At 38.4% G+C, this 18977-nt stretch overlaps 1 protein-coding gene across 3 annotated transcripts in view; it reads left to right on the top strand.

Annotated features, from left to right (window-relative positions):
• The window catches only part of ARFIP1 (ARF interacting protein 1), a 135020-nt gene that overhangs the window by 17373 nt on the left and 98670 nt on the right, over positions 1–18977 (top strand). For 2 of the 3 annotated variants that reach the window (XM_082653922.1, XM_082653924.1), the window contains exon 2: positions 702–781. The exons of the other annotated variant lie outside the window; for it this stretch is intronic. In XM_082653922.1, the coding sequence (XP_082510048.1) occupies positions 704–781 (78 nt within the window). In that variant the 5' untranslated portion in view covers positions 702–703. The remainder of the gene's footprint in view (positions 1–701; positions 782–18977) is intronic. 3 annotated transcript variants of the gene reach the window in all.

Consider the following 18977-nt stretch of genomic DNA (forward strand, 5'->3'; position numbering starts at 1 on the left):
GAATTCTTTTTTCAAATATTTTTGATCTTTGTTGGAACCTGCAGATATGGAGGGCATTATGCTCTTATAACCTGAATTAGATTTTACTTTTCTTTCTCCTTAGTGCCTAGCAGAATTCTTCACATGTAGTTGGCATTCTCTAAATGTTGTTGAATAAGTTAGAAGCAGAAATAGCACATTAAAATTTTATTGAATGAAATCTGAGTATAGTGTTTGACTTTGACAATGAGCAGTCACATCTGTTATCGGTACTAAAGAGCACTGGTCAGAGAGTTGGAAGATGTCTGAGTTCTGTTCTGAAACTTTGATTTTATATAGGCCATGAATAACTAATATTTTGGCTTTATCTTTGGATATTTTGACATTTTTGACCTCAGTTTTTTCATCTAGCAAATCAAGTTGACACTCTGATCTTTTAAATTGTTTCATATCTAAAATGATTTTATGAAATTATTTTTTAGTCACTGAGGTATGTGTTTTTACATTTTGCATAAAAATTTTTCCTGAATTTTTGTCTGTTCTTAGAATTGTTTATCTGTTATAATCAATAGATACTCATGTGGTTATAGATAGTTTTGCAAAACAAATTCTGACTGCAAATAAATGATTTATGTTGTGGAATATTTGTAAGAATATCGGTAAGGTGATATAGCTCTTTTAACTAAATTATTTAATGTGTGCTTAACACATTTTACTTTTAGGTATGTCTGACTGCAGCAATGTTACTACAACTCTTGGTACATCTAAACCAGCCACAGAAGAAGTCAAGTCTAATTCTGAGGTGAATGGGTGGTATTTATATTGTTTTTTTTAAAGTCAACCCATATCAATCAAATTTAGACTATCCAAATTAACTTAGTCTGTCTAAATATGTGCCATTCTAAATAAACTCTTCTACACACATAGACACAGGAAAGGGGTGGGAGGAGAGAGAGCTATTTCTTCATAATTGGAAGTAAGTTAACATTTGCCTTTGGGCATATGAAATTTTAGAGTATACCTGTCCCATAAAAATCAACATAAAAGTCTGGTCGAGCTATAGTTTTAAGTTTAAATATGAAATGAAGTTTCTGTTGAAATAACAGTGGTAATTGGTTCACATTTGCGCTCACCTACTCCCATATTCTCTCTCTAGTTAATTATGCATCAGAATCCAAATGTAGTGTTTAAAAAAAATACTGAGTTCTGGACTTTACTTCAGACTCACTAAATCTGAGTCTGTAGTGATAGACACCAAGGTGTGTGTGTGTGTGTGTGTGTGTGTGTGTGTGTGTGTTCTTTTTGGAAATTCTACAGGTGATTCTAATATATACCACCTAAGAACCACTGTTCTAGCTCATTAGAGTAGAAAGATGTTAAGAAGTTAATTTTATATTGAATTCAAGTCATCAGATGCTTTTTTGAACACCTAATCCTAGTAACATCTCTCAAATTTATAGTGCTTAAAGATTTACAGAGTAGCACTTTCATAATTGTCCCGCCTTGATCCTTAGACTGATTTGATACAATTCAGTTAGGCAAGTAGAACAACCATTATCTCCCCCATTTATTTGTTGATCATATTTAACTTTCACAGAGGTAGTGCCTGAGTTAGAGTAGCCGGCAAGGCTGGAACACAACATGGGTTCTTCCAGCTCCAGTTGCAGTGTTTCTGAACCAGTTTGCCAACTGTGTATGTGGGCATAGTGCTAGCCACAGTGTTTCATCATCACTCCAAGATGCTGAGTCTGTGTCACAGACTTTAATGTAGGGTTTAGAGCTGGATAATTTATTTTTCGCCCAAAAGTCAAAGATGAGTTCTGGTTGGCAAAATATGTATTATCTGTGAAGGATTCAGGATTCTTTGTGATTTAAAATAGTTTAGCTGGGACTTCCCTGGTGGTGCAGTGGTTAAGAATCTGCCTGCCAATATAGGGGACACGGGTTTGATCCCTGGTCCGGGAAGATCCCACATACCACAGAGCAACTAAGCCCGTGTGCCACAACTACTGAGCCTGTGCTCTAGAGCCCGCGAGCTGCAACTACTGAGCCCGCATGCCACAACCACTGAAGCCCGCGTGCCTAGAGCCCGTGCTCTGCAACAAGAGAAGCCACCGCAATGATAAGCCCACGCACCGCAAGAAAGAGTAGGCCCCGCTCACCGCAACTAGAGAAAGCCCGTGCACAGCAACAAAGACCCAACGCAGCCAAAAATAAATAAATAAATAAATAAAATAAAAATAAAATAGTTTGGCTGTTTACCATTTGTCAAAGCAGTGTTGTAGTTATATTTAGTTCTGAGAACCTAGGGAATTATGTATACCGTATTTGTCTTAACTCATGGATTTGATTTTTTATGATCAGATCTCTGAATCTATACTGTTGAGAGATGGTCAGAGGAAGTTTAATGCTTGTGAACTACAGGAAGGATTGGCAGCCCTGTCAGTGATGGACTCATCATAATAAATGAAAGTATTCCCTTTGTGGTTTACCACTGTGAGTTTCTTCTATGTGAATGTCACACCAATAGATGCTAAACTAGAAATCTGCTCAGGAGAGTTAAGGCTGGATGACAGTGATCTGAAGGAATCCACTGCCAAATAATTGTTCAAATTTGTCTATAAATTAACCTTATAATTCATATTAGGCATTCCCTGTGTTTTTAGCCATGCCCAAATGTGCAGCATCCACAGGGAATATTGTAATAATAAAAAAAAAGGGCCAGGTGTATGAGTATAATCTGAATTTATACCCAAATTTAAAAGCATTGTATGAGTTTGCAGTTAACCAAAGTAGGATTTAGGAATATTCTGTAACTTAAAAATTCCCCATTTATCAGTATTATTATTCTACTAACTTAAATCTTCTTTTTTCAGTATCCTTGATGAAAACATTTTGGGGTCAGATTTGCTTATAAGAGTTCTTCTCTTAATATATGTGTATATATATTTATATTTTTAAATTTTTTATCTGCGTTGGGTCTTCATTGCTGCGTGCAGGCTTTCTCTAGTTGCTGCAAGCGGGGACTGCTCTTCGTTGTGGTGCGTGGGCTTCTCTCATTTGCGGTGGCTTCTCTCGTTGCGGAGCACGGGCTCCAGGTGTGCGGGCTTCAGTAGTTGTGGCACGTGGGCTCAGTAGTTGTGGCTCCCAGGCTCTAGAGCGCAGGCTCAGTAGTTGTGGCATGTGGGCTTAGTTGCCCCGCGGCATGTGGGATATTCCTGGACCAGGGATCAAACCTGTGTCCCATGTATTGGCAGGCAGATTCTTAACCACTGTGCCACCAGGGAAGTCCCTTCTTTTAATCTATTATAACTCTCTATATATTATGGTCATTAACTCTTAATTAAATGTTCTATACATTGGACTTTTCAGTAATTCAGGCTAATCCTAGCAGAGGTTGGCACATCACTGATGGTCAGTTTGAAGAATGAATTAATCCTCACACCACTAGTATAAATGATATATGGATACTGGTTTCTTAGGAATAGAATATGATGACCTGGATGATAATTTTCATTTCTTTAAGAGCAAAACAAAACAACAACAACAAAAACTCCAGCATTTTGAACTGAGCTAAAAACAGTATCAACCCTGAACAAGAAGGGACTTAAGGTTCATTTTAGGTTCTGTCAGGTGAATTGCCTTTGTGCAGGATCACTCAGCTAGTTAATTGCAGAATCCAGGCGATTTCCTCTCAATCAAATGATGTTTTCATTAGGATATCCATCCTATCAGTGACTATAAAAACACTTTCTTCTTCTCATTTTTTTTTATGACATCAGTTGTTTGGGTTTTGTTTTCTTTTTGAATTAAAAAGAAGAAAACGTGAGCTTGGCTTGCTTTGTACTCTATTCCAGTCTTGATTAGAGCAGAAAAAGGTGGATTTTGTTTTTTTAAATTTCAAACTTTACACCCTGAAATGTGTTTAAAATCTGCAGCTTCTATATCTGTAGAAGAAACAATAGCCAAATAGGCACCATTCACTGAGAGCCTGTTAGGTGCCAGGCACTATACTGGGTTTTATGAGATATATTATCTCATTTAATACTATAATAACCTGCTTGCAGCTGAGGTTTTCTCCCTCATTCTATAGATTAGGCAACAGAGACCTGGAAGGGTTAACATGGCTGATGAGGAAAAGAGCTATGATTTGAACCCAAAGAAAAGTGGGAAAGATGAGTAAATGTAAGAAACTTAATAAGAAAAAATTATGTAAAGATGGAAGCAAGGAAGTTGGGAAAACAAGTGTATTTTTAACAACAATAAAAAAGGAAAGAAAGCAAAGTAGTTGTGTTAGGTATTTATTAGTGTATCTTAGGATTATTGCATGAATTCTCCTTTTCTGTCTGCCCTTTGATACAGTAACACTAATACATATACTTACTTCTAATATCCAAGAAAAAAAATACAAATATTTCCATTCCTCTTTTATGTAAGTAACCCAGAGGTCTAAAAGTGAATTCGTTTAGATCCTGCACTCAAGCTGCATGTTGATTATTAGAGGAAATTTTAAAATAAATAAAATGTAGAATAATAATGCCTTTAGAGTGGTACCGATGAAGAACTGTGGCAGTTCAGAGGAGTATCAGCCAGGACTATCAGTAAAGGTGGTGTTTAAACTGTTTCTTACAGTGTGGGTAGAATTTGAGTATGTGGATGATGATGGTCACAGCTTGGGCTGAGTCGTAGAGAAAGGAAATTGAGAGACGTGTATGGGGAAGTGTGAGTAATTAAGTTTGATTTAATAGGGTATCTGAAGAAGCATAATAAGTGGGAGGAACATAGTTCAGGTCATGGAAGGATTGTGAGTGTCCGGAGGAGTTGGCTTTTATGTTGTAAACATATTGGGGAGGGAGACAGACATGTTAAATATATACATAACATATGCATAAATTATTTTATAATATAATGTAAAGTAGTCTTTACTGCCGTAAAGCAGGATAAGGGGCTAAAGAGTGATGAAGTGTGCTAATTTACATCAGTTGGTCAGGGAAGGCCCTTTCTGTTTGAGCAGAAACCTAAATGAAATAAGGAAGGGTCATGTGAAAATCTGGGAGTAAGAACCTTCCAGAGAGAGCAAAGGCAAGGGCAAAAATAAGATTGGTATGTTTGAGGAATAGCAGTGAGAACTCTGGCTGGAACTGAGGGTCAGTGAGGGAAGAGTGGGAGGAAATGCGGTTCAAGTGGTAGCTAGTGGCTAAGATTGGCTTGACCCAGAAATGAGAATGACAGGCAGAAGGTGAGAAACTTGGGAGACCTGAAATGCAGTATTCGAGTAGCAAGCGGTTGAAAATATAAGACAAATAGGTGTTGATACTAGTAGATTAAAACATCAGTTAAGAAAAATTTGCAACGTATGAAATAAAGGTGAAGTGGTAAATGAATTACCATATATTAATCATCCAGATTCAGTAATTATTTGGACTTGACCACATTGCTTTATCCATCCTTATGTAGGATCATCTTCCTTTTAAAATCATGAAATTGCCAAGAAGGGAAAAAAAAGAACTTGGCCAAAGATGATAACATTTGTAACCATATTTCAGCTCTGTCTTGATATTGTTCTGTTTTAGAGAAATGTATTTAGGGTACCCATAGTGACAGTTAGGAGGAGTAGCTATGCTGGTAAATGCTAGTGTTGATGGGACCACTCCAATATTTGTCCTTAGCCGAAATCAGTGTGCTATAATTATAACATCTTTATAACGTTTTCAGTTTGCCAAGCAGTTTCATATTTGATTCTTATAATAGCTGTATGATATATAGGTGAAGTTAAGAATCTCATTTTATAAATGAGGACATTGAAACTTAGGGAAGTACAGTGACTTCTGTAAACTTATAAAAAAGTGGCAGAGCTGGCCCTTAAATCTGTGTCTCCTGACACCTTGGTTAGTTATCTTGAGACCTCACGGGTAGGCTTATTCACCTAATACTTTTGAACCATGTTAAATTAACTTTGCTATAAATACATTAACCAGTTTTTAAAGGTCATATTTTTACTAATATAGGGGGAAATTTCAAAGACTGAATTATGAGTTTAATGGAATCGCTTTCTTTTTTTGTAGGCAAGCAAAAATCTAAATAATTTCATCTGACACAGAAGGCATTTGTGCTTTTTGGTTTTAGAACAAAATATGGTCTCTGTTGACATACATAATTAGTTCACTAAGCACTGCGACCTTCATTGTCTGAAACCATAACTAGAACAATTAGAGTTGAATACTTGTAGCTTCCCTTCTTTTCTTTTTTTTTCCCCACACTGTTTATTCACTGCTCTTTTGTCTAGATTTGACTGAAATTAAGAATTCAGTCCTTTAAATTAGAAGAACTACTTGATAGCAGAACAAAATACTTACTGAGCATTAGAAATATTTCATAGTGCTTTTCAATGAATTTTCAAATAACTTTTTTAAAAAAATGGTAGATGTAAGAAACAATTGGAAAAACTTTAAGCTTATTATTATACTACTTTATTTTTACCAGCTCAGTGGTAAATTGGATTAACGAACAATGTTAAATATGTGTGTTTTAGAAGATGTGATGCCTTGTATTGTTTCAGAAGTCTGATTAAGGCTAAGACAAGTTCTTTTACATCCTTTCTAGAAAGTTTTTATCTTTTTCTAATAAGCATTTTAGAAATTAGGTTTTACCATTCATAATGTAATATATTGATAACATCAAGAAACTTATTTCCAGTATCCTTCTCTTGCATTATTAAGATAGATTCTTAGTCTTTGGGCGAATTTTTGTTAATGTTGAATCTTTTATTTTCCATTAAGTTGTTCACCCATAGACGCTGATTGTCAAATGTAAAGCCTTTTATAATGTTAATGTCAAGGTATATTTTCAGGATTTGAAAAACATAAGTAGTGCCAGGAAAAATTACGTGAGCTTTTTTCTTTTAGCTTTGGTCTTGGGCAGCTACAGAAAAGACCATAGACTAGGAGTTGAATTTACAGGGAGAAGGGTTACTGTGCACCATGAAGTGAGCAGACGTTTAGTTGGCCAGTACGGAGAAAGTTAGGGAAGAATATGGTCTGAGAAGTGGCTGGAGAAGTGGGTAGGGGTCAGACTATCAGCAGTGTTATGAGCCATGTTATAGCTATTGCAGTGTTGAGAAAGTTCTCTGGAGTGATGGATAGTGTTAAGTGGTGCACCCAAGGAGGGCATGGGGGAGTTATCCTCCCCCAGGGCAGTTGGTCTTGCTTTGAAATGGGTTACATTTATGACATTAAAGTAAGTTTTGTTTTTAATTGAAGTATAGTTGATTTACAATGTTATGTTAGTTTCTGGTGTACAGCAGAGTGACTCAGTTATACATATAGATACATATTCTTTTTCATATTCTTTTCCATTATGGTTTATTACAGGATATTATATGTAGTTCCCTGTGCTATACAGAGGACCTTGTTGTTTATTTTATATATAGTAGTTTGTATCTGTCAATCTCAAACTCCTAATTTATCCCTCCCCCACCCCCTTTCCCCTTTGGTAACCATAAGTTTGTTTTCTATGTCTCTGAGTTTGTTTCTTTTTCATAAATATGTTCATTTGTGTCATATTTTAGGTTCTGCTTATAAGTGATATCTTATGGTATTTGTGTTTCTCTTTCTGAGTTACATCAGTATGATAATCTCTAGGTCCATCCATGTTGCTGCAAATGGCATTATTTCATTCTTTTTTACGGCTAGTATTCCACTGTGTATATATACACCACATCTTCTTTATCCATTCATCTGTCGCTGGACATTTAGGTTGTTTCCATGTCCTGGCTATTGTAAATAGTACTGCTGTGAACATTGGGGTGCATGTATCTTTTCAGATTATAGTTTTCTCTGGATATATACCCAGGAGTGGGGTTGCTGGATCATATATCAACTCAATTTTTAGTTTTTTAAGGAACCTCCATACTGTTCTCCATAGTGGCTGTATCAATTTACATTCCCACCAACAGTGCAGGAGAGTTCCCTTTTCTCCACACGCTCTCCAGCGTTTGTTGTTTGTAGATTTTTTTGATGATGGCCATTCTGACTGGTGTGAGGTGGTACCACATTGTAGTTTTGAGTTGCATTTCTCTAATGATTAGTGATGTTGAGCATCTTTTCATGTGCCTGTTGGCCATCTGTATATCTTCTTTGGAGAAATGTCTACTTAGGTCTTCTCCCCATTTTTTGATTGGGTTGTTTGTTTTTTTGTTACTGAGTTGTATGAGCTGTTTGTATAATTTGGAAATTAAGCCCTTATTGGTCACATCATTTTCAGATATTTTCTCCCAGTCTGTAGGTTGTCTTTTCATTTTGTTTATGGTTTCCTTTGCTGTGCAAAAGCTTATAAGTTTGATTAGGTCCCACTCGTTTATTTTTGCTCTCGTTTCTATTGCTTTGGGAGACTGAGCTAAGAAACCATTGGTACAATTTATGTCAGAGAATGTTTTGCCTGTGTTCTCTTCTAATTTTATGGTGTCATGTCTGATATTTAAGTCTTTAAGCCATTTTGAGTTTTTTTGTGTATGGTGTGAGGGTGTGTTCTAACTTCATTGATTTACATGAGGCTGTCCAGCTTTCCCAGTACCGTTTGCTGAAGAGACTGTCTTTTCTCCACTATACGTTCTTGCCTCCTTTGTTAAAGCTTAATTAACCATAGGTGTATGGGTTTGTTTCTGGGCTTTCTATTCTGTTTCATTGATCCATGTGTCTGTTTTTGTGCCAATACCACACTGTTTTGATTACTGTGGCTTTATAGTATTGTCTGAAGTCTGGGAGGGTTATGCCTTCAGCGTTGTTCTTTTTCCTTGGGATTGCTTTGGCAATTCTGGTTCTTTTGTGGTCCCATATAAATTTTAGGATTATTTGTTCTACTTCTGTGAAAAATGTCTTGGGTAATTTGATAAAATGAGTAAGTATTAAGACCCATTGGGCCTGCTATTATAAGAAGCAGTTTATAGCATCAGGCTATTTACAGAGTTTTTCAGCCTTGACTCTGTGGCATATTTGGCTATATGATTTTTTATTGTGGGGGATTATCCTGTGCATTGTAGGACCTCTAGCAACATTCCTGGCCTGTACCTTCAAGAAGCCAGTAGCACACCATCCCCAGCTATAACAACCAGAAATGTCCCTAGATGTTGTTTGGGGGGATGGGTACTAAAATTGACCCCAATTGCTAACCAAGGAGTTATCAGGATCAATAATAACATGCATATTTTCTGGCAGCTGATGCCATTTGCAGCATCAGGCTTAGTCCATATCCTGAAGCTCCTGATTCCCAGATGTCCTAGTTTAATTCTGCAACCTCCCACAGCTAGGAGTAGGAAGTTCCTGGTCACAGCTGTCTCTAGGGCTCTGTTATTAGCAAAAGGCAGCAATAATGATATAATTGGAGGCTGTTGCTTCCATCTTGAATTGTTGGAAGTGAAGGGTCAGATTAAGACAAGTAGCACAGTTAGAGTAGCGCAGGTTGATATGGAAACAGAAGGAACAACGGTACAAGTCAACATCAAGAAAGCAGTACGTTTGACTCATAAATATCTGAAGGCATATATATTGGTTGGCATGGCCCATTGATGTATTTCAGTCACCTTTAGGGAGGCAGTGTAATGTCGAGGTTAAAAATAAGGTCTCTGAAGCCGGACTGCCAGATTTGAATCCCAGTTCATCACTTGCTAGCTGCATGTCATTAAGCACATTTCTTAATCTTTGTGTTCTCTTACCTGTAAAACAGGAATAACAATGGTATCTAGGTTTGCGAGTTGTGGTGGGTTTGAATGAGTTAATGCATAATTAGAATTAAATCAGTTAGTATGTGAAAAACGTATAGAACAGTGCCTGACACTTGGTATGTACTCATTGTTAGCTCTTACTATTCTGGTAGGGCTCCATTTGCAAGAGGATACATTATTTAAATTCTTTAACCTTTCTAGCCCTCAGTTTTCTCATCTGTAACATTGGGAAAATCTTATCGACCTTACAGGGCAGTTGTGAGGGTTAAATGAAATATTTCCTGTAATGTGCTTATTATTAGCACAGTGCCTGGCATGTAGAAGGTAGTTAATTAAGGTCAGCTTTTTGGTTATTATTGGCATATTAGATTAGGGAATCATGAAGGTATCAAACAAGTGCCATAGCTAACTTGTTCACTAACATTCTCAAAAGTTTCTAGACCATTTCATAGTTATCACTTGGTATGCAGAAGCACTCATAAAGATAATATAAGACCTTTTCACATTTATCCACTTTTTGCAGGTCAGCTGTCAGGCTCTTATGTTGCAAGCAAATGAAACCAACTCCAGCTCACTTACATAGAAAAGACATTTGCTAAGAGGATCTGATGTAGCTTACTGGAAGGTTGGAAAACCAGTATGCATGCTCCTATCTGGGAGTATGCTCCAAATCACAGTTCAGCACGATTTCAGTGAGGGCACTGTCGCTGCCATTGCTTAGCACTGGCCCTAGCACCTCGCACTGCCAGGACTCTGGTGACTAGCTCTGGTGACTGGGTTCTGCCCCTGGTGCTGTGGCCACTGCTGAAGGCATTTGGTCTCACTACAGTTGTGGCTGCCCCAGAGTGAGTTCCTCATCATTCCTCTTTCTTGTTATCGCTAGTTTCTGATTCCAGGTCTGGGGCAAGTGCCGTTGATTTGGCAGAGCCAAGGTCATATGGCAGTGCCCCCAGAGCTTGGGAAACAAATAATTATAATGTAACCTATATACCACTTATTATATGCCAGATACTTTTCTAAGTACTTTATATTTTATTTTATCCTCACAACAACATCGTAAGGTAGGCACAATACTATTATCATTTTACTGATGAGGAAAGAGAATTTTAGGAAGTTTACATAGCTAGTATGTGGAGGAGCCAGGGATTGAACTCAAGTAATCTGGCTCCAGATAGTTGCTTGATTATATGGTGTTTTGAGCTTTTATATAGTAAGAAGCAGGCTCTGCCTTTCCCCAGACTTATGTGGAGGCTTTCCCCAACATTGTGGGGGACTGTGGCTGGGCAGCCAGGAGAATGAGATATACACAGTACTTGGCTAAAAGTCTGACTTGGCAAACCAGTCATTGCCTCTATGGCTGCCTTAAAAGATCTAGGATGAGGGACACTGGATCTGAAGAACAGAGGGATTTTTTTTAATGCTCTGCCATTTTTTAGATATTCTCTTAGAGGCGAGTGCTTGTGAATTTTCAGACTCTGGATCAAACAGAATATATGTCTGTAAATGACACTAAGGATTCTGCAGTAATTTTTATAGTGAGAGGGTATTGACCTAATTTATTTTTGTCATGAACACATATTTTGGAAGGTGACAAACTTTATTTGCTACTGGGTTGTAGAGCTGCAAGTCTGATCTTCTTGTAGGTGGGCAAGGAAGATCATGATCAGGGCCATATGCCTCCCCCCATCAGACTGGTATGGTCTTCCTGAGGGTGGATTTTGGGCTTTCAGGCAAAACAGATCCTCTGTCCTTAGAGATAGTAGAATAGAATTCACCCTTAAAAAAAATTGACAGTTTATTGAAGTAAATTTTGCATATGATAAAATGCATCCATTTAAAATATGCAGTTTGATGAGTTTTTTTTTTTACATCTTTATTGGAGTATAATTGCTTTACAATGGTGTGTTAGTTTCTGCTTTATAACAAGGTGAATCAGTTATACATATATTCCCATATCTCTTTCCTCTTGGATCTCCCTCCCTCCCACCCTCCCTATCCCACCCCTCTAGGTGGTCACAAAGCACTGAGCTGATCTCGCTGTGCTATGCGGCTGCTTCCCACGAGCTATCTATTTTACGTTTGGTAGTGTATATATGTCCATGCCTCTCTCTCACTTCATCCCAGCTTACCCTTCCCCCTCCCCATATCATCAAGTCCATTCTCTAGTAGGTCTGTGTCTTTATTCCTGTCTTACCCCTAGGTTCTTCATGGCATTTTTTTTTCTTAAATTCCATATATATGTGTTAGCATACGGTATTTGTCTTTCTCTTTCTGACTTACTTCACTTTGTATGACAGACTCTAGGTCCATCCACCTCATTACAAATAGCTCAATTTCGTTTCTTTTTATGGCTGAGTAATATTCCATTGTATATATGTGCCACATCTTCTTTATCCATTCATCCAATGATGGACACTTAGGTTGTTTCCATCTCTGGGCTATTGTAAATAGAGCTGCAATGAACACTTTGGTACATGACTCTTTTTGGTTTCTTTTTTTTTCTGTTTTTTGCGGTACGCGGCCCTCTCACTGTTGTGGCCTCTCCCGTTGCGGAGCACAGGCTCCGGATGCGCAGGCTCAGCGGCCATGGCTCACGGGCCCAGCCGCTCCACGGCATGTGGGATCTTCCTGGACCAGGGCACAAACCCGTGTCCCCTGCATCAGCAGGCGGACTCTCAACCACTGCGCCACCAGGGAAGCCCCATGACTCTTTTTGAATTATGGTTTTCTCAGGGTATATGCCCACTAGTGGGATTGTTGGGTCATATGGTAGTTCTATTTGTAGTTTTTTAAGGAACCTCCATACTGTTCTCCATAGTGGTTGTACCAATTCGCATTCCCACCAGCAGTGCAAGAGTGTTCCCTTTTCTCTACACCCTCTCCAGCATTTATTGTTTCTAGATTTTTTGATGATGGCCATTCTGATTGGTGTGAGATGATATCTCATTGTAGTTTTGATTTGCATTTCTCTAATGATTAATAATGTTGAGCATTCTTTCATGTGTTTGTTGGCAATCTGTATATCTTCTTTGGAGAAATGTCTATTTAGGTCTTCTGCCCATTTTTGGATTGGGTTGTTTGTTTTTTTGTTATTGAGCTGCATGAGCTGCTTATAAATTTTGGAGATTAATCCTTTGTCAGTTGCTTCATTTGCAAATATTTTCTCCCATTCTGAGGGTTGTCTTTTGGTCTTGTTTATGGTTTCCTTTGCTGTGCAAAAGCTTTGAAGTTTCATTAGGTCCCATTTGTTTATTTTTGTTTTTATTTCCATTTCTCTAGGAGGTGGGCCAAAAAGGATCTTGCTGTGATTTATGTCATACAGTGTTCTGCCTATGTTTTCCTCTAAGAGTTTGATAGTTTCTGGCCTTACATTTAGATCTTTAATCCGTTTTGAGCTTATTTTTGTGTATGGTGTTAGGGAGTGATCTAATCTCATACTTTTATATATACCTGTCCAGTTTTCCCAGCATCACTTATTGAAAAGGCTGTCCTTTCTCCACTGTACATTCCTGCCTCCTTTATCAAAGATAAGGTGACCATATGTGCGTGGGTTTATCTCTGGGCTTTCTATCCTGTTCCATTGATCTATCCTTCTGTTTTTGTGCCAGTACCATACTGTCTTGATTACTGTAGCTTTGTAGTATAGTCTGAAGTCAGGGAGCCTGCTTTCTCCAGCTTCGTTTTTCGTTCTCAAGATTGCTTTGGCTATTTGGGGTCCTTTGTGTTTCCATACAAATTGTGAAATTTTTTGTTCTACTTCTGTGAAAAATGACAGTGGTAGTTTGATAGGGATTACATTGAATCTGTAAATTGCTTTACGTAGTAGAGTCATTTTCACAATGTTGATTCTTCCAATCCAAGAACATGGTATATCTCTCCATCTATTTGTACCATCTTGAATTTCTTTCATCAGTGTCTTATAATTTTCTGCATACAGGTCTTTTGTCTCCTTAGGTAGGTTTATTCCGAGATATTTTATTCTTTTTGTGAAATGGTAAATGGGAGTGTTTTCTTGATTTCACTTTCAGATTTTTCATCATTAGTGTATAGGAATGCCAGAGATTTCTGTGCATTAATTTTGATTAGCTCTAGTAGTTTTCTGGTAGCATCTTTGGGATTCTCTATCTATAGTATCATGTCATCTGCAAACAGTGACAGCTTTACTTCTTTTCCAATTTGGATTTCTTTTATTTCCTTTTCTTCTCTGATAGCTGTGGCTAAAACTTCCAAAACTATGTTGAATAAGAGTGGTGAGAGTGGGCAACCTTGTCTTGCTCCTGATCTTAGTGGAAATGGTTTCAGTTTATCACCATTGAGGACAATGTTGGCTGTGGGTTTGTCATATATGGCCTTTATTATGTTGAGGAAAGTTCCCTCTATTCCTACTTTCTGCATGGTTTTTATCATAAATGGGTGTTGAACTTTGTGGAAAGCTTTCTCTGCATCTATTGAGATGACCATATGGTTTTTCTCCTTCAGTTTGTTAATATGGTGTATCACGTTGATTGATTTGTGTATATTGAAGAATCCTTGCATTCCTGGAATAAACCCCACTTGATCATGGTGTATCATCCTTTTAATGTACTGTTGGATTCTGTTTGTTAGTATTTTGTTGAGGACTTTTGCATCTATGTTCATCAGTGATACTGGCCTGTAGTTTTCTTTTTTGTGACATACTTGTCTGGTTTTGGTATCAAGGTGATGGTGGCCTTGTAGAATGAGTTTGGGAGTGTTCCTCCCTCTGCTATATTTTGGAAGAGTTTGAGAAGGATAGGTGTTAGCTCCTCTCTAAATGTTTGATAGAATTTGCCTGTGAAGCCATCTGGTCCTGGGCTTTTGTTTGTTGGAAGATTTTTAATCACAGTTTCGATTTCAGTGCTTGTGATTCGTCTGTTCATATTTTCTATTTCTTCCTGGTTCAGTCTTGGCAGGTTCTGCATTTGTAAGAATTTGTCCATTTCTTCCAGGTTGTCCATTTTATTGGCATAGAGTTGCTTGTAGTAATCTCTCATGATCTTTTGTATTTCTGCAGTGTCAGTTGTTACTTCTCCTTTTTCATTTCTAATTCTATTGATTTGAGTCTTCTCCCTTCTTTTCTTGGAGTCTGGCTAATGGTTTATCAATTTTGTTTATCTTCTCAAAGAACCAGCTTTTAGTTTTATTGATCTTTGCTATCGTTTCCTTCATTTCTTTTTCATTTATTTCTGATCTGATCTTTATGATTTCTTTCCTTCTGCTAACTTCGGGGTTTTTTTGTTCTTCTTTCTCTAATTGCTTTAGGTGCAAGGTTAGGTTGTTTATTTGAGATGTATTTCTTAAGGTAGGGTTGTATTGCTATAAATTTCCTTCTTAGAACTGCTTTTGCTGCATCCCATAGGTTTTGGGTCATCGTGTCTCCATTGTCATTTGTTTCTAGGTATTTTTTTAATTTCCTCTTTCATTTCTTCAGTGATCACTTCGTTGTTAAGTAGTGTATTGTTTAGCCTCCGTTTGTTTGTATTTTTTACAGATCTTTTCCTGTAATTGATATCTAGTCTCATAGCGTTGTGGTCGGAAAAGATACTTGATACAATTTCAATTTTCTTAAATTTACCAAGGCTTGATTTGTGACCCAAGATATGATCTATTCTGGAGAATGTTCCATGAGCACTTGAGAGAAATATGTATTCTGTTGTTTTTGGATGGAATGTCCTATAAATATCAGTTAAGTCCATCTTGTTTAATGTATCATTTAAAGCTTGTGTTTCCTTATTTATTTTCATTTTGGATGATGTGTCCATTGGTGAAAGTGGGGTGTTAAAGTCCCCTACTATGAATGTGTTACTGTCGATTTCCCCTTTTATGGCTGTTAGTATTTGCCTTATGTATTGAGGTGCTCCTATGTTGGGAGCAACATACAATTGTTATACAATTGTAATTGTTATTACAATTGTTATATCTTCTTCTTGGATCGATCCCTAGATCATTATGTAGTGTCCTTCTTTGTAACTTCTTTTTTTTTATTTTAACATCTTTATTGGGGTATAATTGCTTTACAATGGTGTGTTAGTTTCTGCTTTATAACAAAGTGAATCAGTTATACATATATATATGTTCCCATATCTCTTCCCTCTTGCGTCTCCCTCCCTCCCACCATTCTGTAACTTCTAATAGTCTTTATTTTAAAGTCTGTTTTGTCTGATATGAGAATTGCTACTCCAGCTTTCTTTTGGTTTCCATTTGCATGGAATATCTTTTTCCATCCCCTTACTTTCAGTCTGTATGTGTCCCTAGGTCTGAAGTGGGTCAAGATCTTGTAGACAGCATATATATGGGTCTTGTTTTTGTATCCATTCAGCCAATCTGTGTCTTTTGGTGGGAGCATTTAGTCCATTTACATTTAAGGTAATTATCGATATGTATGTTCCTATTCCCATTTTCTTAATTGTTTTGGGTTCGTTATTGTAGGTCTTTTCCTTCTCTTGTGTTTCTTGCCTAGAGGAGATCCTTTAGCATTTGTTGTAAAGCTTGTTTGATGGTGCTGAACTCTCTCAGCTTTTGCTTGTCTCTAAAGGTTTTAATTTCTCCATCAAATCTGAATGAGATCCTTGCTGGGTAGAGTAATCTTGGTTGCAGGTTTTTCTCCTTCATCACTTTAAATATGTCCTGCCAGTCCCTTCTGGCTTGCAGAGTTTCTGCTGAAAGTTCAGCTGTTAACCTTATGGAGATTCCCTTGTGTGTTATTTGTTGTTTCTCCCTTGCTGCTTTTAATATGTTTTCTTTGTATTTAATTTTTGACAGTTTGATTAATATGTGTCTTGGTGTGTTTCTCCTTGGATTTATCCTGTATGGGACTCTCTGTGCTTCCTGGACTTGATTAACTATTTCCTTTCCCATATTAGGGAAGTTTTCAACTATAATCTCTTCAAATATTTTCTCAGTCCCTTTGTTTTTCTCTTCTTCTTCTGGAACCCCTATAATTCGAATGTTGGTGCGTTTAATGTTGTGCCAGAGGTCTCTGAGACTGTCCTCAGTTCTTTTCATTCTTTTGTCTTTATTCTGCTCTGCAGTAGTTATTTTCACTATTTTATCTTCCAGGTCACTTATCCGTTTTTCTTCTTCAGTTATTCTGCTATTGATCCCATGTAGGGTATTTTTAATTTCATTTATTGTGTTGTTCATTGTTGTTTGTTTCACCTTTAGTTCTTCTAGGTCCTTGTTAAATGTTTCTTGCATTTTGTCTATTCTATTTCCAAGATTTTGGATCATCTTTACTATCATTGTTCTGAATTCTTTTTCAGGTAGACTGCCTATTTCCTCCTCATTTGTTAGGTCTGGTGGGTTTTTATCTTGCTCCTTCATCTGCTGTTTGTTTTTCTTTCTTCTCATTTTGCTTATCTTACTGTGTTTGAGGTCTCCTCTTTGCAGGCTGCAGGTTCGTAGTTCCCGCTGTTCTTGGTGTCTGTCCCCAGTGGCTAAGGTTGGTTCAGTGGGTTGTGTAGGCTTCCTGGTGGAGGGGACTAGTGCCTGTGTTCTGCTGGATGAGGCTGGATCTTGTCTTTCTGGTGGGCAGGTCCGCGTCTGGTGGTGTGTTTTGGGGTGTCTGTGGACTTTTTATGATTTTAGGCAGCCTCTCTGCTAATGGGTGGGGTTGTGTTCCTGTCTTGCTAGTTGTTTGGCATAGGGTGTCCAGCACTGTAGCTGCTGGTCGTTGAGTGAAGCTGGGTGTTGGTGTTGAGATGGAGATCTCTGGGAGATTTTCATCGTTTGATATTATGTGGAGCTGGGAGGTCTCTTGTGGACCAGTGTCCTGAAGTTGGCTCTCCCACCTCAGAGGCACAGCACTGACTCCTGGTTGCAGCACCAAGAGCCTTTCATCGACATGGCTCAGAATAAAAGGAGATAAAGTAGAAAGAAAGAATTAGTAGAAAAGAAAGAAAGAAAGAGAGAGAAGAAAGGAAGGAAGGAAGGAGGAAGGACGGAAGGAAGGAAGGAAGGGGAAAGAAAGGAAGGAAGGAGGAAGGAAGGAAAGAAAGAAGGAAAGGAGGAAGGAAGGAGGGAAGAAGAAAAGAAAGAAAGAAGATAAAGTAAAATAAAGTAAGATAAAATATAATAAAGTTATTAAAATAAAAAATAATTATTAAGAAAAAAATTTAAAAAAATAAAAATGGACGGAAAGAACTCTAGGACAAATGGTGGAAGCAAAGCTATACAGAGAAAGTCTCACACAGAAGCGTACACATACACACTCAAAAAAGAGGAAAAGGGGAAAAAAAATCGTAAATCTTGCTCTCAAAGTCCACCTCCTCAATTTGGAATGATTCGTTGTGTAAAGGAGGGAAGCAAGGAAAGAAGGAAAGAAAGAAGATAAAGTAAAATAAAATAAAGTTATTAAAATAAATAATTATTAAGAAAAATAATTATTAAAAATAAACGGACGGATAGAACCCTAGGACAAATTGTGGAAGCAAAGCTATACAGACAAAATCTCACACAGAAGCATACACATACACACTCACAAAAAGAGAAGAAGGAGAAAAAAATCATAAATCTTGCTCTCAAAGTCCACCTCCTCAATTTGGAATGATTCGTTGTCTATTCATGTACTCCACAGACGCAGGGTACATCAAGTTGATTGTGGAGCTTTAATCCGCTGCTTCTGAGGCTGCTGGGAGAGATTTCCCTTTCTCTTCTTTGTTCTCACAGCTCCCGGGGCTCAGCTTTGGATTTGGCCCCGCCTCTGCGTGTAGGTCTCTGGAGGGCGTCTGTTCTTCACTCAGACAGGACGGGGTTAAAGGAGCAGCTGCTTCGGGGGCTCTGGCTCACGCAGGCCAGGGAGAGGGAGGGGCACGGAGTGCGGGGCGAGCCTGCGGTGGCAGAGGCCGGCGTGACGTTGCACCAGCCTGAGGCGCGCCATGCGTTCTCCCGGGGAACTTGTCCCTAGATCCCGGGACCCTGGCAGTGGCGGGCTGCACAGGCTCCCCAGAAGGGGGGTGTGAATAGTGACCTGTGCTCGCACACAGGCTTCTTGGCGGCAGCACCAGCCTTAGCGTCTCATGCCCATCTCTGGGGTCCGTGCTTTTAGCCGCGGCTCGCGGCCATCTCTGGAGCTCCTTTAAGCAGCGCTCTTAATCCCCTCTCCTCGCGCCCCAGGAAACAAAGAGGGAAGAACAAGTCTCTTGCCTCTTTGGCAGATCCAGACTTTTCCCCGTACTCCCTCATGGCTAGCTGTGGTGCACTAACCCGCTTCAGGCTGTGTTCACACTGCCAACCCCAGTCCTCTCCCTGCACTCCGACCTCT

Source organism: Grampus griseus (assembly GCF_964374135.1).
Source record: "Grampus griseus genome assembly, chromosome: 4".
Taxonomy (NCBI): Eukaryota; Metazoa; Chordata; class Mammalia; order Artiodactyla; family Delphinidae; genus Grampus; species Grampus griseus.